This window comes from Poecilia reticulata, chromosome 12 (genome assembly GCF_904066995.2).
Source record: "Poecilia reticulata chromosome 12, P_reticulata-male-v2, whole genome shotgun sequence".
Lineage (NCBI taxonomy): Eukaryota > Metazoa > Chordata > Actinopteri > Cyprinodontiformes > Poeciliidae > Poecilia > Poecilia reticulata.
The window spans coordinates 8,812,509-8,835,977 of record NC_088841.1 but is presented as its reverse complement, the minus strand read 5'-3'; the positions used below and the strand labels follow the sequence as shown (position 1 = coordinate 8,835,977).

The following is a 23,469-nucleotide window of genomic DNA, read 5'->3' as shown; positions in this document are numbered from 1 at the left end:
TTATTTTATTTTTTTACAAACATCTATGAACTCAGTCTATCTTTGTTCGATGGTCTGAAACATTGAGAATAAAGCAAAATGAAGAGAAATGCCTTGATAATAAACCAGGGCTTGATGGATTATAACTTCAAGCTCCTAGTATTTTTAAAGGTGATCAAAATTACAAATATGTTCACATCTGTATTCATAGTTTTATCAGAAAACTAACCGCAAGACAAAAGTGCAACACTATCAAACAAACTAAAAATAAAAAAATGAAAAGAACAAACTGAGCAGTAATAAAGTTTGGTCAGATTTAAAGCAGAGTAAGGTTATAAAATATTATTCCAAGCTTAAATATCTCTCAGAGCATTATTCATGATCTAAAAATGGAAAGAGAGCGGCGCAGCTGTGCAAACCAAGGCTCAAGACGTGCATATGTGATGGATCGACACACCGCAGAGAATAGAATCAAACCGTAGTTCCACGTTGACAATTTTCAGACCTTTTTCAGTTGAAAAACAATGTCTTCTTTCTCTTCCACTTCACAATTTCACAATTATGCACTTATGTTGATCTCAGTTCCTGCAGAAACACTGAAAAAAAATGGTTTTAAAGTGACAGGATTGTGAAAAAGTGAAGGATGCCGGAACATTTTACTCAGATTTCTCATTAAAACTTCATGTGAACTCGAAGTGAAACGTGTCACAGTTGCAAACAGACGTGCCTGTGTTGGGTGTGTGACTGTCGATCACAACAAATGCATTTTCACTTTAGTCCCAACCAAATGTCACATTTGGCTCAGAGAGTTCAGCACACACCTGCCTGTGTTTTTCTGCCCGCGTTCTTATCTTTCGATGACTAGAGGAGAGCCGGCGATTGCAAGTCTTTTTGTATTCCCCAAGAGGAAGCTCTTCCGCAGACCCCCTCAATCAGGACGTGGCGGACACCCTTGGTCCCCCCCCACAGTAGGTGAGGGCCACTGCAGCTGTCCTTGTGGCTGCATGAGAGCAGCCCCGTTGTCTCCTAACTCCCCCTTTATCGACAATCTCTGTGGAGTAAAAACAGCTTGACAGGAAGATTAAGCAGGAGTAGGGGGGGCATGACAAACGAGGGAGGGGTTGGGTTACAGTAGTAAGGGAGGGCGAGGAGGAGGAGATGGAAGAGCTCTGCTCCTTTTCTCCTCTAATGCTGGAACAGTCTCTGGAGCTGCCCCCCAGCAACAGAGGGAGAAAAGCATGATGAATAATTAACTTTGAGAAATGTCACAAATGGCAAAGAGGAGTGTAATATTTCCTCTGTTGGGTTTAGAGATCTGTTTTTCCTTTTTTTCCCCTCTCCTTCTTTCTCTTTATGCCCTGGAGTTTTGTCGAGGCTGTGAGCTCAGACCTCCGAATCGTCCCGTAAAAGCATCCGATACGTCACCCCCACTCACACACTTTTTAAATAAAAGCAAATAAAACATTAATATTTGGACCTTTTAGCACATCCCACGAAGATGTTTTTTTTTTTCCTTTCTTTCTTTTTCTTTATGAAGTCATTGATGTCAGTCTCATTAGCTGGAAAACTGCATTTAAAGTGCAGGAATCCCTGTTGGTAATGGTTTAATCAATGTCAGGAAGGCTTGCGCTGTGTTTCCCCTCTCCGTCTCGAAGCAAGCGTGCCCTCTCGGAACGAATAAAAGATCAAAATAACAAATTACTCTCTTCAAGTTCTAAACAGGCCAAGTTTGTCCTCTTTCCTCTCAACCTCAGAGCTGCGAAAATGAGTTATGGATTGCTGTGACCTAGTTTAAGGAGCTAATTGCATATATATATCATTTGTTTTGCAATTTTAAATGTTTTTTTTTCTAAATCTATTTCCGAAGACACCAATATATCGGCTCCCAAGTGTAGCGGTGCTTCGGTTTTGGTGTCGGTCTGCTTTTCACACGCAGCAGAGAAGACGCACTGCGTCCTCTGTCCATCCCATATTCATAATAATGATCAAGATGAGGATAATTGTAGGATTTCAGATGAAGTGCTATTTTTAACAGCAGTGAAGACACAGTAGCCTTTAGCTACTCACTGTTGCAAGTACAAATGAAATTATAAAAATGAGATCCTTCAAAGTGCTAAGAAAAGGCATTCCCCTCCTGAAGGATCTCCTGTTTCCATTGAGTGTTCCTGTTCATCAAATCGATCTTATTATGATAAATTTAGTAAAGTTAAAAGAAAAAGAAAAAAAAAGCTTTTAAATCATAATATCCACAGTGAGGGCCATTATTCCCAAATGGAGAAAATGTGGAAGAGAGGTGAACCTTCGTAGGAGTGACCTCTAAAATTACATCAACAGTGCGTCAGTGACTCATCTCTGAACATCTAAAGTGATACAGACCTTACTTGACCATGTGAAACTTCTGAAGGGATGTTTACCTGTGACAAGAAAGAAACTAAGGTTTTCTAAGATCCACATTTGCCAAAAAAAAAACATTTTGATGATCCCCATTGCTTTTGGACAAACAATTCTGTGGGCTGACGAGGCAAAAACTGAGCTTTTTTTTAATGCTTCCATTTACATCTGTTGTGGCCAATCGGATCCAGGAACATATTAACAGCCAGACATGGTGGTGGCAGTGTGATGATGTGGGCTGCATTGTTTCTTTAGGACCTCAAATCACAAATAGTGCAGAAAATCTTCAAGTTTTGATGCGTTTTTCAAAACCACTTGGACATCGCAGCTGGACGATTATCCAAGGCAAACCTCTCATTGGCTCGAAATGGACAAAATTATGGTTTGGGTGCAGATTTGAAGGTGGCGAAACTTGTTAGGAATCTATTTTTACACATTGGGCCAGGGTTGTTTGGATAACTTTTTCTCTAAACTAAAATTTAAATTTCCTTGAGAACTGTATTTTGTATTCACTGATCTTTTCTTTGTCTGTTAGATCTGACAAATGTAAGGCTGATGAAACTCATAAAGAACTATAAAAGAAGGTAGATACAAAATTTTTGCTCATCACGTTGCAACCAGGTTAATGAGATTCCTTATCTGTAAATGCATTGATTCTTTAAAACGACTTCTGGTTGTGTTGTTTAATCTGCCTTTCAGACGACGTTAATTTCGCCTGCATTGTATGTTGGCAAAAGGCCGACATTCATCTTTACAACACAAAGGTCGGGACCTTAATGATGTACATAGTTGGACCTATTATGCTGCCAAGCACTCAGAAAAGCTGAAAAATGTAGATGGTGCTTGATTATTGTTTCAGTACATATCAAGGTAACAATGAATAATGTGCAGTACTACAGTATACATCCACACATTAACTTTTCAGAAGATGATGGTGATCAACATTTCATCTGACTTTCTGAAGACTTTTTTGTTTTTGTTTAGGTAATGGCTTCTTTTTGTCTTTCTTTCTGTATAGACGGATTATTTCAGTATTTGAAACAACACATTGTTTCCAGTGTTTAACTTTTGACTGGGTCAGTTTGGATCTTTGTCAATTTATACTCACATTTTACTACTGACAGATGATTTTTTATATATATTATCCCAACCAAACTCCATACACAAGCTTTTTCATGTACAAAAGATTTTGGATATACATTTTTCCCTTGGTGGTTCAGCACTTTGATGAATTATAAAGATAAAAAGAAAACATAAAAAACTGAAATTGCCTGCATAATTTTGTTTCTGTTTATTCTACAGTGCTGTCATCCCAAATGTGATATGATTCATAGAACTGCAGAATGGCTGAAAATATATTTATTATTATTATTATTATTATTATCATCAAGTCTTTTTTTATTTCCTCCAAGTATAAATAAGAATCATTAAAGTAAAAATAAACATTTTAAACTGTTTTTCTCTCCTTTGGGAAGACGGCGTGCGATTATTTACCTCTTTGTTTATTTTCAAACTGCAGGAATCATTGCTATGTATAATTTAAATTAGAGTCAAGTTTCTGGAAATTAATTATTGCTGTCAGATTTTTGTTTACCATTAATAATGCACTGTAGGCTGCGAACAATAAATCAACATAAACAACAACATGAAACTTGTCAGGAAAAAAATATATATAGGTGAAACATGACTACTCAGCTAAAAAAAATACATATATATATATATTAATTTTACTGAGCTTTTAGTTAATGTTAAATCAGTGCAGAAAGAGAGCAGCAGGGCGTCCCCTATGGAGCAATCAGCATGTTAATACTGCAGCAAAACACCTTAAAATCCTCCCTGGCATTGGAGTTCCTTTCAGATACGCTAACAATAGCATTTAATTAGCACACACTTACACCTGAGCATTAAGACTTTAAGCAGCAAAGTCTCTGTTGTTATTTCTCTTGTCTTCCTTTTTAATTATTCTGAATTGGCGTCTCGCTGCGATTCTCTGGGGCTTTAATTAGGAACTGAATTAAAGTTGTGTAAATACAGTTGGAATGCTGGAGAGTCTTTAAATAGAGCCGTGTTGCATCTGCAATTTCAGCTTCCCTTTTTTTCTGGAAGAGAAAGCGTTCAGAGTCTTTTGAAGTTTGTCAAATCGCTGCGGGCTTCTTTTCCCCGAGGTGATCCCGCAGATTGATACCGTTATTTTTCTCTCCAACGTCGTCTGCGACACAAAAAGCTATTTCTGTAAATTAGACTTTTATTTTTTTTATTTTATTTTTTTGTTTTGTTTTGTTTCTCTAAAGTTGTGTGAAAATGTGTAAAATATGTTGTTTGCACCCCTGCGTCTCTGCTTTCTCGTGCGTCAATATACTTTTACAAATAAAGGAACTGGGAAGCGTCACGCATAAACTCACCTGCCGTGGATGCGTTTAACGCCTGATCCTCCTACTCCGATTGTCTGATTTGCTTTGAAAACCAAGAGCATGAGATTCGCCTCCCATTGGGCTGTATAAAATCCAAACTAAGTGCCTCGGCCCAGACTGCAGGCTTCTGCCTCGGAATAATAATGGGCTCTTTCAGATGTGTTTGTCATCAAATTAGCCCTCCACTTCAGACAAGGTGCTCTCAGAGAGCAGTTCTCGACAGTGATGGAATTCAAATTAGGCCGAGTCCGTTTGAGCTTTTTAAGCTTGAAACAAAAAAAATAAAAGAGAAAGAGAGAGAGAGAATGAGTTTAATTTGCAGAGGTGATGTACGCTGTAGGAGGTAAAGAAATCACAGCATTCCGGTTCATTGCAGCACTTTCCGTCCCGCGTTCCAGCTGCTCTTACAGCGATCTATGACTAAAGTCGAAGCTTTCCAAGATTACGTGTGTGCTGTCAAGTAATTTTCTCCTGATCAAACGCTTATATTGAGCATTTCAAAAGTACAGTACAGCCAGACTCTTTAGCACATCCTGGAAACCTGATTCATTGTTAGTCTTCCTACTTTGAATTTTTTGTCTTTGAGACACCCAGGTAGAGTTCTTCCTGCCTCTCTCTGCTTGACATGCTCTTCCTCTTTGATACCTTTGATCAACCCAGGAGGGGAAAAGTTGCCTTGAGAAGCACCATCACTCCAGCACAGCAGGGGGACACCTTGAGCAGGAGGGAGCGCGGAAGAAGGGATGGAAATTCCTGTTTTCTTCCCCTCTGGCACAGTCTGTCTTGCAAGCACACGCTCTCTAAAAGGTTCATCAATAATTGAAAGAGTAATTTGGGACTCAAAATAATTCACATGAAAGTGATGGGTGTAAACAACTATTTTACCATGGTTAAAATATCAGTGTATAGTGCTGCGAAAAGATATTTGGCCTTTGCAAATTTTGACTCTGGTACCAGTAAATGTTTCTGAACATCTTGATCACAAAGACTTTTGAAAAAAAATAAAAACTTCTCAGGGCTGATGAGACAAAAGTGAAATCTTGTGTTTTGTTACACTTGGTTTAAAGCTAACACAGCATTTCAGTATCAGATCCTGCTGAAAGCAAAGCACAGTGGTGATAGAGTGGTGGCCTGGGGTTGAATTGTTGTTTCAAGAACTCAGAAATGTCCAGTTTTTTATATAAATTACTAGAAAACACTGAATGAGCTCTTGGGTTGTGAACAAGGACAATAATCTGAACATGTTAGCAAGTTCACCTCTGAATGCAAAAAAGAAGACAAATGATACTATGATGATTTTGGTGTTGCCAAGTCAAAGTCTGGACTTCAGTTCATCCTAAAATAGCCTTAAAAGTGACTGAAGTCAAATAATTCTGCAAAGTGATTACAAATAGCACAAGCCTTTGATAGCCTTTTTTTCTGTTAACAAATGAATATATTATTTAAGAATCACATTCTCGATTGACTGAGCTTGTTTTTGATGAGATGGTAGCACTGTTGCCTTGTTGCAAGTAGATGGGGAGTTTGAATCCTGGCCTCCTTGCTGAATGGAGTTCACATATTCTCTCTCTGGGTACTCCAGCTTCCTCCCACAGTCCACAAACTTGATTGTTAGGTCAGTTTGTCTCTCTAAATTGCCTTTTGGTGTGTGAACCGTTGTGTCTCCTGTGACAACCGTGCACAGGAGCACTTTGTATTGCCTTGTTGCCTTGTGCTATATAAATAAAATTACCTTTACCTGTGTGTCTGTGTGACCTCCCTCTCACCCAGTGACCGCTGGAGATAGCCACCAGCTTCCCTTCTGACCTGCGCAGACAAGTGGATGAATGGATGAATATTTTAGTGAGAATAATGCTACTTTCACATTGGGAGCATCGCTGCTGAAGATGCATGGCCACTAATAAAACACTGAAGTCAGGAAGATCGATCATCTTGCTGCATTGTGTTGGATCGCAAAGTTGCACGAATGCAAACACACCGGCTATTCTTAAATATGGCCAAACTGCTTTGACCAAGATAGAATATTTATTTTAACTCTGTGAGGTGAGATCAGCGTTTATGTTGGAATTTTTTTTTTAAGTATACGGAAATTAGCAACGAACTATAATGGGGGGCTTTTTTTATACTAAAACAAGCAAACACCAAAATGAGTTAAAATTACTATTGAAATGGTTGAACCTTAAATACATTTGTATAAACTACAGATTCCTCTGACAGAACATGTACTGAAGGAGTTAAACTTTAAACTCAGAGCCCATGCATCCCACTAAATGATGGATTTTGCTTTAAAAAAAAAAAAGTCTCCAGCTTCACTCCAAACAGCGGTGTGAGTGCATCACTTTTAAAAGAACTCCCTAATCTCATTTCCGAAAGAAACCCAACACATGCAGAGAAAGGCTCTAAATGGGCAAAAAATATATATCTTATTTCCAGAAAATGTATGGCGGTGAGACAGGGGGACTGAAATAGCTTCAGATTGTCTGTTGAGAACAAGCAGGATACTTTGTAATGGATTGTTTTTGTCTGGGTGTCACTCCTTTTTTTATTTTATTTTTCTCTTTTCTCCCCTGCAGGGTTGAAGCAGATCCATGCCCTGTCCATCCAGGGGAACTATGAGCTGCGCATCGACTTGGAGGACTTTGAAAATAGCACCGCGTACGCCCATTACGGCACCTTCGGTGTGGGTCTCTTCTCGGTGGACCCTGATGATGATGGATACCCTTTGACGGTTGGAGACTATTCTGGCATCGCAGGTATATGTCCTACGTAGGCTCTCATTTTCTTGCGAGATGTGCCGTGCTTTTGCTATGACAAGACTCTTCAAACTGAAATCTGGCTACTGCTAAAAACAGAAGCAGGGGACACCTACAACCGACTCCTCCTCCATTCTCCCTTCAACTGTAAGAGCAGTGCAGTATTTTTACAGCGCAGGAGGCGTGTCCGATGCTTAAGGAGTGCAGTTTGTTCCACACACACACGCACACACACCTACACACAGAGAGAGAGAGGGAGAGGTACAGAAAGTGGTGTTGTCTCTGCTCCCTAACCATCAGATCCAAGCCAGCTACCTGTCACCTTGATTAAATTACTGGCAATTAATTGCACAGCTTGACCTGCAGCGTAAACAAAAACCTGCCACTGAAATGAAGAAGCAATTTAAGGGACCTGTGGGGAGCACCGCTTCGAGAACACCGAGAGAACGGGGACAAATATGAGAGACGCAGAAGGGAGGAGTCGGGTTGGAAGGAAAAGCCAGAGGAAGCAGGTGTACCGAAAGATGAGCTGGGCTAAATAAAAACCCGGCTAGTTCTGTCGACAGTGCCTTGCAACACTGTTAACAAAACACGTTTTATTGGGATTTTATCTAATGGGTAGCTGTGAAGTGGAAAAAAATTATGCCTTGTTTTTTTTTGTTTTTTTTATTCTTTAGAAATAAAACTGAAAAGTTTGACCAGCATTTTTGTTCCATCCAACTTCATGCTGAACTTAGCATAACATTCATACACTTTACTGATTACCTGTATGATTCATCTAATATTTCGGATTTGATTCAAATATATGATCTCCATCTGAGATCATCAAATCAAAACATTTTAGTGGTCTTCCAAACTCGCGACCATGGAATGCAATGCCCAGTCCTTCCTGCAGAGTTCGGACTTTCAAAGAGCAACTAAAGGCATTCTTACTTATAGAATAAGACTTTTCGTTAAACCTGAGCTGTTACGACATAAACTTTTGCTTACTTGCTTCAGTATTCGCAAAAAGTCCCGTTTGAATGCAGTCCATCTTAGCAATTTCAAGCTCCCCAGACACCATGTTGGCTTCCCTCCAGGTTTTGCTGCTATTCTTATTAGGACCATTTGCTGCTGCTGTCCTTCTCTCCGATCAGCCGACAGGTGCTCATTTGCACCGTGAGCAGCTGGATCGTAATGGGCATCAGAGGAGGCTGCCGGCTCCCTCAAACCACCAAGGTGACACCCAGTGCCTTGTAAATGAGCCTTTAAGTGCCACTGTTGTTTTTTCCTCCTCTCCCTACGCCCTCTGGACATCAACCTGTTGTTGACACCACTGGGGGTCCTCCCATTTCCCCTTTGCTCCGTTCACTAAATATTTTCCTACTAACGGCAAAACGGATGGGAAAACACGAATATGAGGCGTGCCGCTAGGTTATTTTTTCGTCTGAGAGGGTTACCATAGTAATGCCGAATGGGGAGTGTGAGCGGGGCAGAGCAAGAGAGAGGATGGAGGAGCTTCACAGCCACAACCTGAGCAATTAAGCGCCGTTTGATGCCCTCTCTGGCTGTTAGTGATCACCCGATGGCTGGTAAGCAGCCTTTCATTCGACTCACAGCTTTGTCCTTCTTTTCACTCTCTGGCCCCCGATGTGAAGTCAGCTTTGGAAATAAAGGGGAGAAAAGAGATGAACGGAGCAGCGTGGGGGGAGTTCATTGCACATTATGAGCTCTTTGAACATCCATTTGCAAAAAGAAATCAAGAAAATTCTGGCTTACTGCTGCATCTCTGAGGACGTTCCTCTCATTTTACTTGTAAGTCTTTAAAAGCAGGGGCTTTTCGGAGCGGTTATCGTCGTTGAGAAATTGCCAGCGAGAAATCTTTATGTGGTGGGACGATGTTTCCAGCTCAGCAATTTGATTGTGGGGATCAGACTTAGCATCCAGACCATGATTAAGGGCACTTGGCTGTGCCGCATCCCTGCAGTGGTCTTACATCACTGTCATATTCACAATCGGGGGCTGGAGAAAAGCAGGCCCTCTCATTGATTATGCTTTTAAAGCTTTTTGTACCAGCAGAAGGAGGGGGGGGGGATAAAAGATGCCCTGAAGAATGAAATAAAGATATGACATTATGCCTGTGTTAAAACATTTACATTGAAAAATAAACATTAAAGCCTCTCTGAGTGCCACATATTCAGATGAAACCATCAAGTGTGTGTTATTAAAAGCCACAAAGGTCACAAAAGAAAGTTTGATGAATTGGCTGCCACGTGGCCTGACCTCCCGCTTCAGATAGTGAGAAGAAAATATTCTTCCGAACAGTGGAGCTCCATTTTTATTTCTTTCATTCTGTTTACCCTAATGGGCAATTTATTATTTTGCCTCTTTAAAATAACTGTGAATATATGCAATCAGAATGAGATCAAAGAAAATAGTTCTTTATACACATCTTGTTTCTTAAGTAGGCATGAGCACAGTTCCTCGCTAACTTCCCCACATTTAGTCACATCACAGCCCTAAACTTTATGTGATGCACCAACTCAAAGCTATGTATGATTGTAAAGTGAAAAAGGTTAGGGTTAGGGTTAGGGTTAGGGTGGGTTTTTGTTAAATCGCTACACAGTTCAATTCAAATGGATTATTTAGGAAACCAAAGAAAGAAAACCGACATCTTACTTTGGTCTCATTTACAAAACAAAACCCCAAATTGTCCAAAAATTGGAACCAAGTCCTCCGGAATAAGCAGATGTGACAACACCTTGTCACAAATTGACAAAAGTAAAATCGGTTAATGAGACCAAAATGTAACATTTTAGCCTACATGCAAAATGCTTCTTTGCTTTGGAAAGCCAGTCAGAGGTGATAGGAAGTGGATGTCTGTTAAATACAGGATGATGCAAATAAAAATAAGAGTGTTTTTGAGGGATCCAACTGATTTGAAACCGGGATGGAGGTCACTCTTCCAGCACCGCATACAGCCACTTCGAAAATGTTAGAGTTTAGACCAGTTTAAAACGGCGTAGTCAACGCACAGACCTGAATTTTAACAGCAATCTCTGGAAACACTTACAAGTTGCTTTTTATAGCTTGACCAGGCTACTTTTCTTAAGATGTTGGAATGTGCAAAGTTGACAGACATAACCCAAAGAGCTGTACCTGTATTGCAGTAAAAGATATATTTCTTTTGCTTACAAATTGTGAAAAATCTTCATCGTATTCCTTCCACTTTCCTTATTAAGGCCACTTTGCATTTGCGCACCAAATAACATCTGAACAAATTGACGTTTGTGGCGCTAACTAACATGACAAAACATCAACAATCACAACCTTCTGCTTGCTTTCAGGCGACTCTCTTCTGAAGCACAACGGCATGAAGTTCACCACCAAAGACAAGGACAACGACCACTCTGAGAACAACTGCGCCTCGTTCTACCACGGCGCCTGGTGGTACCGAAACTGCCACACCTCCAACCTCAACGGCCAGTACCTGCACGGCCAGCACACCTCCTACGCCGACGGCATCGAGTGGTCCTCCTGGACCGGCTGGCAGTACTCCCTCAAATTCTCGGAGATGAAGATCCGTCCCACCCGTGACCCCGACAATAAATAAAACTCATAAACAGGAGGAAGAGGAGAAGACGAGATGTTTTTTGGATCATTCAGAAGAAATATATATATATTAAAAAAAAAAAAAAAAAAGAAAACATGGTTTTTGACAGATTGGATTACGTGTCTTTGCATTGTTTATTATTTAAGTTTAGTTGACTGCAGTTGGCTCCATAGCTTCCTCCTCATGTCTGTTACTGCCACGACATTTTTTTTCCGGAAGATTCTAACCATGATGCCCGTAGTTTTGATATTTTACCTTATAAAACGGCAAAGCCGAGCCCGGAGCCCACAATCTACTTTGCTGTCTTTCCTCAGTCTAGAGCTGTGGTCCAACCCCTCTGCAGTATCATCATATTCTCTTGACTTTGACCCCCAGCCCAAAACTTTAGGAGCTACGGTTGAAGAGCGTTCAGTCACATGTAATGGAACAAGACCAGCCCCATCCCTAAACGCCAGGCGGAAGATGCACATTCTTGGGTTTCATCTGCGTGAAGGGAAAGCTCACCGGTGCACTTTGATACATTTACATCCCTTATCTGTGTGAATGAGACCCAGCAGGGTCGTGGCAATGAGAACGCTTCCTCAAATAATGAGGGGGAGACAGAGAAGAGGAGGAAACGAGCTCACAGGAGTAAAATTGGCTGAAGGAAAAGGGGGACGGAGTGCACCAAAGGGGACGAAAGGCAAGCGAGAGGAGAACTAGGAGGCGCAAAAAGGATGGAAAACGAGCAGAGACAACGGAGGATCTCGTTCGTCTGACGTGGGCCATTAGGGAGCATATTGGGCACTTTGTCTGATCTGCCTGCCAGCTGAGTACCGGCCAACCGATGCAACATCGCAGATGGAAACACAGCACTTTTTGTGTGTGTGCGTGTGTTTGCGCGGGTGATCGTGTGTGTGTGCACGTCTCTGGCTGAAAGACAAACAGACAAAGCTCTCTCTAAGACTCTGTTTCCTGTCAGGAAGTCAGAAGAGTGACTTGACTGAGCACATTGTAAAGCACATGCATGGTTGGCGCACCTTCGCTCAGTCCACATACGTGTCCGATTTAAGAGAGGAAAGGTCGCGTCAGATCGGGTTTATAAAGAAATGGAACGATTCCACTTTCCCAACTCATCAGACTGTCCTCTCGTCTTCAGGTGTTCAGTATGAGATTTTTTTTTTTTCAAAATTTATTTTGTGCACGTAGCTTTTTTTCTGCCATCATGCAAACGTAGAAAAAAAAATTGATTATCAAAGGGGAAAAAATATTTTCCTATTGGCTGTTTTTTTGTTGTTGTTTCCCTGAGTTCAAGTTCTGCAGTTTCTCTTGGCAAAACTCAAAATTGCCTCAAGCTGGAATAAAAAACCAGAGACGGGAAAAAAAATACAAAGCCATCACGTTGGTGAAAAAATTGTGCAATCGCTGCCCTGTATTTATTTTTATTTTATTTAATTTTAAGCTCAGTCAATCCTGTCAAAGTTTTTTTTTTTTTTGGATGATGTAAGAAAAGCTTTAAGATATCTGTAGATTCTACTGTACAGCGTGTATGACTTTCAGAGCATGTGAAACATTTCTTACTATGCGAAAACACAACAAGAGAGCACACGGACTTAAGAAAATCCACCTGTGACAAAGGAAAAACTTTTTCTCCTCCTCCCCGTGGTCGGCGGTGGGGACTACTGATCTGAAGGTTTCGCACAAGGAAAGATGAGGGTTGTGATTATCCCTCAAGCACATGCTTTTTTTTTCCCTTCTTCTTCTTTTGTGAAAGAACAATGCAAGGCACGTTTCAATATTTGGGAACATTAGCGGCCTCGCAGGACACCTGCAACATTCTACTTTTCTGAATTCTCTTCTTTTGGACAGCAAGACTGGATTGCGTCTTTGAATGTGCGCCGAGCTTCATGTGTAGCACCAAGCAATGTTGCGTTGAATGCCTCTGACGCTGGACCAGCTGTGAGTGTCTCCGGACGTCGCCGTCACGCAGCGCCCCGTGCTTTCTGCGACATCGGCACGTAAAATGCTGCCCAGTCACGACTCGGTGGACAGCTGGCCCCTTTCTTCTTCATCAAAAGCACAGACACTCATGTTATAAAAAAAAAAAGAAATAAATACTGGGAAAAAAAAACAGATGTTATTATGGCACAGAGTTTGAGGACTGACTTTAAGTTTGTAAAATAAGGCATATAAAGAGAGGGAACTGGACTGCGAGTGTGAATGTATACAAATATTTGCTTGTGTGTGTGAATGTTTGTTTCTCTGCTTGACAGAACATGTGTGTTTGTGTGCATCTGTTGTGTGTCTGTGCGTACACATGAACAAGAGCATCTAAATGAATTTGGATATCCTTGGAAAGTAAATTTTCTTTCAGTTGTACAATTTTGAAAGAAAAATGAAAACTCATATTTTATAGATTTCATAGCCACAGAGTGTAAATTTTGATAAAAAATGGCTGGCGGCAAATGAAAACCCACAATTCAATTGATCATAAAACTACAATATTACATAAGACTAATAAGAATATTCATTTTTGAAAGAAATTTAAAAGTATGCCCACTTTGTACAGTCATTGAATCGGTTAAAATATTATTTAAAAGTATATTTGTGTACCTTGACCCACTAGTTCGAACACATTATTACATAATTACACTTAAAGTGATGTTTTCATGTCTGTTTCGGTCAGTCGTGTTTTTTTTTTTTTTGACAGGTTATGAAAACACATTTGAGACCACAACATTACATCAGACCAATAAATGCATCCTTAAAAAATATTTTCAAAAGGTACTTAACTTTTAATTCGACAAATCTTATCGGAATGCATATTATTACTAAATACGATTGTATCTGCACTCAGTACGTGGTAAGGCCTCTTTTTGCATGAATTACTGCGTCAGTGCAGCGTGTCATGCAACTGATCACAGCCTTAAACTTGTCTGTATTGTTGGCTTGGTGCGTTTTATCTTCCTCTTGGCGACACTCCATAAAATCAGATGAGTTTGCACAGTGATGCCATTGTAATTAAAGGAGCAGTCTGTCCATTTGATGGTTTTAGCAGGCGGGTTTATCAGGTTTTGGTAACTGAATGTGAAAAGGATTAGAAAATTATTATGTGAAATTATTACCAACCAAAGGCCAGCAGCCAATTTAAAGAAAGGAGAGGGTTTGTTTACTTCTTCTCCATTTCAATCAATCAATCAAATTTTATTTGTATAGCACATTTCAGCAGCAAGGCACTTCAAAGTGCTTTACATAATTAAAAAAACAGTATGTGACGTTGAATAAACAGTAAGAAAAAAGAGATTTAAAAAAAAGCAGATTAAAAAATATAAAAATATTAAAACCCGCACCCCTTTTAGGACTTCAGTTAAACGTTGTTTAACTGGGATTCTAACCCTTTGGGACTTTAGTCAAAAACACCATTTGACAAGGCCTCCAACCTCTAGGTTTTTAGTTGAAATGCCATCAACTGAGATTCTAAACCCTCTGGGCTTCTTTCCTAAGGATTTTTAGTCAAAACACCGTTTGACAAGGACTCTAAACCTCCAGATTTTTCAGTTGAACGCCGTTTAACTGGGACTCTAATCCTCTGGGATAATATTTAAAGATTATTAGTGGTATTCTCAGAACAAATTGGTGTACTTTTTCCTTCCTCACAACTTTCTGTTAACACGACTGAATACAACTCCATTAACGGCCTGTTTAAAAAAATAAATAAATAAAAAATGACCTTTTATATCTTATGCACCCTGTGGAGGATGTCCTTACTGTCTGCTTAACAGCCTCTACCATTATTGGGTAGGCAATAACATTATACATCATTTTAAAAAAGAAATTAAAAAGTTATTAGTCCTGTGTAATATTCCATTCCAATTACCAAAATGAACAGAAATGTCTGACATTTCATCGAATCATTGAAATGTATCCCTCTGTGTAATGAATCTATACGAGTTTCGCTTTTCAAATTGAATCGCTGAAACAAATCAACTTTTCAATTATGATTCTAATTCACTGCGTTGCACCTGTAAGGCACATGCTGCGGTTTACACATGCCGACGTGCGTGAACCGGACCAGAGACGAGAGCGGGAGGCGGAGCAACGTGACGCTTCTGTCTGACTAGCCTCCCTCTGCTGTTTGTGTTGATAACAGAGAGATTTACATTATTATATTGACCTATTAGTTATTGTTATTGTGATTGTGAATACCACCTACTGGTTGCTGTGCTGAACTGCGCCTGTACCTCTGAGCCCCGACCCAACCCCCCTTGTGAACCCGCGCCCCCGACACGTTGTGTATATGTTACTGCTATGTTCCCCCTTGTTATTTACAAGTGCAGACAGCTATTATTTGCCATGCCCTGATCTGTTTTTGTTGTGCGAATGCCTTTACAGTCACTTTCCCTCTCCGCTAGCTGCTGCTGCTGCTGCTGCAGCAGCTTGCTGAGTCTCCAATGGAAGAGGAGATGAAAGAGTGAAATCAGAAACTCCAATCAATCCAAGTTATCCTGCTCATTACGGAGCATCAATGCCCTCCCACTGGTGCCCAAACTTTCTATATTTCTTAGTGTGTTCCTACTTAATTGCCTTAGCCTCTGCTGCCAGCCCCACCCTTCTAAATTTTCAGGGTTTTTTTTCCTCCCACCCTCTAATGCTGTGTTTTTTCTCCCCGTTCCCGCCTCCGTTATCCAGCCCCCTTTCCCTCCATCCTCCGTTTCCTTCATTCCCAGCGCAGAACTAACTATGTTTTCTCTTTCTGTTATTTTTTTGGTGACGTAAAATAGATTGTTTTTGCTGAATCTTGATACTGTGTTTTAATGTTCTTGTCGACATTTAATAAACATTCACATTTTATAATTGGGGGAAAGCATGTGTTTTCTTTTCAGTCTCTCTTCATGTCTGTGCCTAATTGAATGCATTTTGTTGTTTTTTTTTTGTTTTTTTTTTTAAACTAAGCTAGCTAGCACATCTAAATAAAAATATTTTTCAAATTAAAAAAATCCTGATGGGAAGTTTTGGCGTAATAAACTTCAACTGGGGCTAATTAACCTTGTCAAAACCTAAGAAGAATATCTCTGTAACTCTTAATTGTTCATCTGAACCATTAAAACTTTCCAATAATGAGCTTAGAACGTGTTTTTGTTTTGTTGATCTACCTGTGTGAGACTGTTATCAAGATTAATCTGTAGTTATTCAGGAGAAATGATTAACTTCCATTTAGTTATCTCTTAAATCATGTGCCACCGTAATGGCTCTATAAATCTAATTTCTCCCAGCTGGTGTGTAGCAGCATTTTTCTACTTTTTTCTAAGCAAGATCTAGGGATTTTATCATAAAGTCATTGTAATTTAAAAAAAGGTAATCCTTTTTCATTTCTACAATGTATGAGTATAGCACAAAATAAATGATGTGATCTGTGGGTTCTAAAGTTATGTAAATCTTACTTTAAGTGTACAAAAATGCATAACAGAGGCTAAAATGTCCGTGTTTATTTAAATAGATCATGGCAGAAATGGAGAAGCTGTGTTTGATAAAACATAGTGCGCTTTAGCTACTTGCTAGTAAAGTAGATAGTCAGGTCCTCCTAACCAAACCAAATTCTGCTGATAATTTGATTATCTTCAACCTTGAGGATCTCTATATAGTCAGGAGCTACAGCAAAAATGCTGGACTAGAGAAAAAAAGTTTTGTTTTAACACAATATCAGAGGGAATAAAATGCATGTCTGTGCATTTTTAAAGAATATGGTCATCCATCGATGTTAGGACTTTAAAGCATAAAGCTTCCAAACAAGTTTGAGTTTGTCATTCTGCCATGAGGAAGATTGTTAAATGAAAACATTTAATGGAAGCTTTTATCTTTATAAGAGTGAAAACCATAAAATCACTCGTTGCAAAGCATCAAAACTGCAAACAAAGAGTTCTGGCTCTTATCCTATAGACCCAATTTAGTATCTTTAACATCAAGTCGGACAATTGGAAAACAAAATGCGTAAATTATGGATTGTTGAGGATTAAACACAGCATACTAGCTGTCTAGAATGGTGCTAAGAGGCTGATGATGTTGCACGTGTTGAGGTTCATAGACAAAGGATATGGGCATCTTGTTAATCACAGTAAAAAAATAAATATTCAACAAGTTTGGAGTAGTGGAAGGAGACGGTCTGGGCATCGACTATCAGAAAACCACAAGACTTCTGGTACGATTTCATATGCATAAGAGTAAATTAGAGATATGTCTGCCTTAATGCATGACAGTGTGCTCAGCATGTGAGACGGATAGGCTGATGAAGTTATCGGTACCATGTTGCCTTGTTTATTAAATAATAATGAAAGTGTGCGTAATCTAAGTCTTTACATTTAAGACTGTGATCAAGATGCACTGAGGAATGCGTGTTTTAAATATCCTACAAGTTCAAATCAGCTAATGAAACTGAGATTATTTGCTTATGTCATTTGCTTATGCGTTTCGTAAATTGACCTCACTCATAGTTGCTGCTTAGGAGTATAAGTTTTATTCCTTAGAGATGTCATTAACTGCTGTTAATTAAGATGTGTGGGAAGACTTAATACATACTGTTTAATGCATTTTATGAGTCAAAGAGACAGTCTTGGTGGCAAAATGAACTGTGACTCAGTTGGTGTTGTGTTAGGTCAAATAAAACAGCTTATATTAAATACATCACACATAGAGAATATAAGAAAATGCATCTAGTGACACATAGAACCTCATTTGTACAATGTGGTTTAACTCATTTTTCACTGAAACAAGCAGAATATTTTCCAAACCAAATTAGCTTCCACATATACATACTTTGAAGCATGTCCTACATAAAGATATATGTTTGTGTCCTAAATCCATATATTTTTGCTGTGAAAGTATAGGCACACATGTAATAAATATGCATTAGTTTTCTGTTCAAGAAGGAATTTTATTTTTTTTTCTCCCCTTTTTCTCTTTTGCACCCGTGGCTACAGCGTCGGCAACGAATGACATAAACGAAATGCCATAATTCCACAGCTGTTTAGTTTTCAGTTCCAGCTTGACTGATTTTATTACTTTTACTGCCTCAGTTAACTCTATTTATTGCTTTTTGTGTATTTTGTTTTTCAATCCTTCACCCTTCCTTCACTGATACATTATGTAGCTACTTCGGAGTGCTATTCAGAGTAAAACTTCACACACTTTAGTCGAGAAGCGTTCCTGTAATTATCTCTCTAACAGTAAATACGAGAAATACGATTAATGTGGCGGTGAACATCACATCACCGCTAATGTTTGACATCCCCTCAACTGATACCCCCTGCTGTCTTGAAAATCCTCCGCCACAATGTGACCTGTCTGCTAGGGGTTGAAAGCAAACCTGCTAAGCTGCATCCACTAATTGTCTTGAAGGAGTGTGAGTCATGGCTGGTCGTGCGTGTGAGTGTGTTGTAGGAGTCGTGCCAGCCGTGTGATCTAGCTCTTAATTCAGAGTTCAAAAGATGGCGAATGATGGTAGTGATTGAATCCGTATCTCTTGAGAGCCACTAGACGCTCAAGGCGTTCCAGTCAAACCTTGACACTCTGCTTTCTGCCAGTGCAGGCTATTCACTCCTTCCAAGTGTACAGGATTGGCAGCCAAAACAGCGTTTAGTTATTTTCAGAGCTATGCTAAGTCGTTTGAAATTGCATTAAACTCCTCACTCACAAACAAACGTACATAGTGGAGAGAGGAGTAAGATGATGAGCCATTTTTCGTGTTTAAGATCGCTACGCTTTAGTTTGGTCACTAACTCGCATGTCTGCATATATTCCAGGATGTTGTGCAATCAGAACAAGTGTAAACATAACTGGGTTTTTATGGCATGTCCAAAAAAAGTTGTCTAATGTGTCAACTTGTGCAACTTGTATGGGGTAAGTTGAGCCATATATATATATATATATCTTCCCTAAATCTTCCCTTTCTCTCTTAACATATATACCCAATCCATCCAACTCAACTCATCTCCTCCTATACAAGAAACAAAAGTCACTATTTTCCCCCAACCAGCTCATTCTATTGGTTACACACAATTTATCGGATACGAAAACATTTTTGTTGTTGTTGCAAATTATTGCTAAACAGGTGTTTAGTTTAAAAAAACAAAAAAACAAAAGAATGTTTTTTAGTGGGCTTGGAAAGCAAACATTAACATTTGGAAAGAAAGTGCTAAAACTGAATCCTTGGCAAGTTGAGAGTCCACGGCATGCCAGCGGCTCAACTTACCCCAAAAGCTACCATTTCAACTTTATTTGTGTCCACAGCTACAATTCAACACCGATACATAAAACACATTTTTAAATATTTATTTAAAAACACACAATTCTTATGGAACTTACATTAGACTGAACTCACTTTTAGGAGTAAAAAACATGTTTTGTTTTGTTTGTTTTTTGTTTGTTTGTTGTTGTTTTTTAGAAATAAATTTCTAACAACTTCACCAATGTGGTTCTTACATTCACAGTCTTCAAAATGATGCCTCCCTTTTAACTGTTCTGAAACATGATCAATGATTTGTACCTTTCCTTTGCAACAAGGAATGGCTCAACTTACCCCAGTTTTCCTTATAGGTATTCCTCATGTTAAAATGTACTTTTATTGAAGTAAAACCACCAACCCCAAAAGAAAATGGCAGGTAAAATCCCCCACTGCAAAGTGGGTTTGCAAGAAAATTGCAAAGCCCCAGTTGTTGATTACTTTGTCTCTCTGCCATTGCCAGGCAGTGTAGACGCTTCTGTACCTACAAACATCTTGATGTCATTTTTCTTACTGAACAAGCTTTGATCTCATCTCTATACTTATCGCTTTACCTTATTTCTAATATGAAAAGATGCTATTAACAGTGCAAGAGTTTGAGGAGAGGTGGATAAGAGTAGACAAACATTGTATTCAAGAGAGAATAGCTTAGCTTTCACAATCTGTTGGACTTGGGTTTAGTTTGATTATGTTGGATTTTATTTAGGTTTTTTGTTTGTTTAGTTTTTTTTTATTGGCTACTAGTGTCACTTTTACCTCGTTTCCTCTATCTCCTGCTCTTGCACATCTGTTTTCCATCAGCTCATGTACTCACCTGTTCAGCATCCAGTAATCAAATCCCCACTATAAACACTATAATATTCAGTCACTTGAATGCATTTCCTCCTTTTGTCATGAATCTGATTTACCTCATCCCTTCTCTTATTAAATCGTCGTACATATTTTTTTACACTTGAAAGCATCAAACGTCAATACAAACACACACGTACGTGCACTCACACACTGAATATGTACAACAAAGCATTGGAAGACTATTGTTTCTGTTAAAATGATAGGAAGATAACACAAATCATTTTTTTTATCCACTAGGGCTCCACGGGGAGTTGAAGTTGACCTCACATCGCTAAAACTCAGACTTCTAGCCCCGAAACACTTGTATTGTAAATCTGCCTCGAACTTCAGTGGCTTCTGAAAATGAATGCCTTGTTCTAGTAAATGCTCCAGACACTATAGAATATATCATTTAATTTTCACCTGCCCCAGATTTACAGACATGTGAAAATGTTTAGTCACTTTCCGTCCAGATTTGCGCTATCCCCCCCAGATCATTTGAAATAAAATGTTTTTTATATCTTTTTGTGCTCTGTATTACATTGTTTCGTCTCAGTACAGTAACTTCTAATATTTACTAAACCGAGCCAGAAAAAAAAAGAGGACACAAAAGGAACACAAATCAAGGCCCTCTTTAATGTTTATAGCACAAAAAAACAACAGCGAATGAACTGTGCGAACCAGATCTTTACATCATCATTCCTAATAAATTCTACATGAACATGAGCACTGTTTTTGTTTTATCTCTATTTTGTAAAAGGTTTTTTTTTCTTTTTTTTAAATATAAGTGTGTGTCTCCAAATATAACAGAAATAACTTTCCTTTGCCAAATATCCTTGTTGGTGTCAACGAGACAATAACACCGCAGCGTAGTCACAGAGCCGTCCTGGTGAGTAGGTGCGAAGTGGTGTGAGTAGCACTTCATTACAATGCAGTAGTCATCTGCTGGTAACACCAATGCTTTTCACATTATTTAGGCAAAAGAAATGAAGAACGAGACCAGCAGCACTTCATCTGTGGTGGCTGGAGAGACAGAGCTGTTCTTGGAAAGTGAATGATTTTACAAAAAAAAAAAAGGGTCAACAAAAGTAGAATCCAGTGAGGGACAACTGGTTGAGAGGCTTAAGTAGTGGGGAGTAGATTTCTGACAAGATGATGGTAAACAGGCTGAGGAAGAGGAGATGAATAAACCATAGGGATGAATGCTGGAAGAAACCCGCATAAATCCCCAAGCAACCAATGATCATCACAAATTAGTTTGTCTTGCAATATCATGGAAAGCTTACATACTCATGTATTGCCAGTGCGTTGGAGCATAAGCACATCTGTGAAGATCCAAAAGGCAAACGCTAGATGTTGATGTACACTTTAAATAAAATGTGTTCCATGTGTGTTACATTAAATTAGTTTTGTGCAAAATTTGCCTTCTGTCCGCCTTTGAAAAAAATGGTCTTCTCATTATTTCAGGAAGCTCCATTATAAATTCAACTAATGCTAAGTGGAGATTGCTGTAGCCCCTCTAGTGATTAGTCTGATCTCTGACTCACTTAACTCAAGAGGTCACATTTGTATGACACTGGGATACTTAAGTGAGCACCGCTTGGTTTTACTGGGATACGCAGCGACCAACATTAGCAGGATGCAAATGCCAGCTTGGTTGCATTAGGAATGGAAGTGGTTTCGTCACATTTTTGTCGTTTACGTTGCTTATGATAATGAATTACTTTTGCATTGCTGTCTTGTATGTATTTATTTATTTATTTTTGGCATTTTCAACTGAATTTCTCGGAAAGACAATTTATTGCTCCAGGAGTGCCCCAGTATGATAAAATAAACATATAAATTTAGTTTTGCTTTCGGTTTCAAGCTTCCAGCATGCCATGGTGAGTAAAGCATATGGATAGTTTTGTGCTATATTTAGTAATATTATTAAGAGGGTCTTTGCTGCAACATCTGAGTAGCAGGGGTGTTATTTTGTTTTTTTTACCATTGCTGCACATAGAACATTTACTGTAACCTAAATTGTATTGCTATGAACAGTTCTATTGGGTTAAATTGATTAAAACATTTTTCTACATTTCAAGATGAAGATAATAGAGATGAGTGCATATAGAGGTATCTCTGTACGTAGGTTGCTTCACATTGTTGCTTATTTATCTGTTGCTGGTTTTCCTGTTTCAGCATTCCTACCATGCACGCCCTTCTTAACATGTCAGCCGAGTAACCAGCCAGATTACTGCAGAACCATGAAAACCAAATAAACACATGCTCACCTGACTAAAATTGTATTAGCTCCGGTAGAGCACACACGTTATGGTTTTTTGCTCATCTAAGTGCTAATGACAACAGAAACCCGTCTCCGTCTCTCGTTATTAAAAGGAGCACAGACGACGGCTAACAGTCGTCTGTGCTCTGGCGGTTCCTGCTGCACTTATTCTGATGTAAGTCAAAGCTTTACCTTCACACCCCCCGACCTTTAATCTGATAAGGACCATCCACTGGCTGTGACGTAGATAATGCAGCGCTACTGCTGCCCTGGCTTCACTTCATGAACACCAATGGGGGGGGATTTGAGTTACGGCCTGCTTACATCTTCACGTCTCTTAAAAGCCAGCAGACGGCTTACTGCAAAGCCATGAATGTCAAATGGAAAACTATGAGCATCTGTTGCTGTGATGGGCGTTATCTTTCATTTGTTTCCAGGTGAATTTAATACATAATGTTGTGAGCAGTCTTTAGTCAATGGCAGTATCACAGCATGAAACCCACACTGTAAACGTTCACAACCAAAACGAATCAGACTGTTTATCACACGGCAATATTGAATGTGAAATATGCCGCTCTACACGCTTACTGTTAACCCTGGTGAACACCCGTAAAAGGTCTAAAAATAAATTCATCTTTGCATTCTTGGTGGTGAGATAAATGTGGGTTCTCATCCAGCTTGTCACAGTTTCAGTTGTTTTAATTATTGTTTATTTGAGCTGTCTTTCTTCCTGCCATTTCCTAAAGATCAACATGTATTTGCATAATATGATCAGCACGTGTTCCCATCTTTTCCCAGCTGAAAAATGGCACAGATACATCGCTGTGTAATTCACACTCAATTTATACCTCAGGAAACATAAACAGGATGTCCTTGTTTGGTAGTAGAAACTTTGCAAGACACTGATCAAATTAAAAACATATTCATTTAAAAAAAAAAGTTTCTGTCACATTTATTTTACAGGAATTATTTCATGGTGCGAGATAGTTGTG

At 39.2% G+C, this 23,469-nt stretch overlaps 1 protein-coding gene across 2 annotated transcripts in view; it reads left to right on the top strand.

Moving 5' to 3' along the window:
* fibcd1b (fibrinogen C domain containing 1b) overlaps positions 1-15,959 on the top strand; it is a 151,462-nt gene extending 135,503 nt beyond the window's left edge. For both annotated transcript variants that reach the window (XM_081613124.1, XM_081613125.1), the window contains 2 exons: positions 7,355-7,534; positions 10,861-15,959. In XM_081613124.1, the coding sequence (XP_081469250.1) occupies positions 7,355-7,534; positions 10,861-11,126 (446 nt within the window). In that variant the 3' untranslated portion in view covers positions 11,127-15,959. The remainder of the gene's footprint in view (positions 1-7,354; positions 7,535-10,860) is intronic.
* The last annotated feature ends 7,510 nt before the right edge of the window (positions 15,960-23,469 follow it).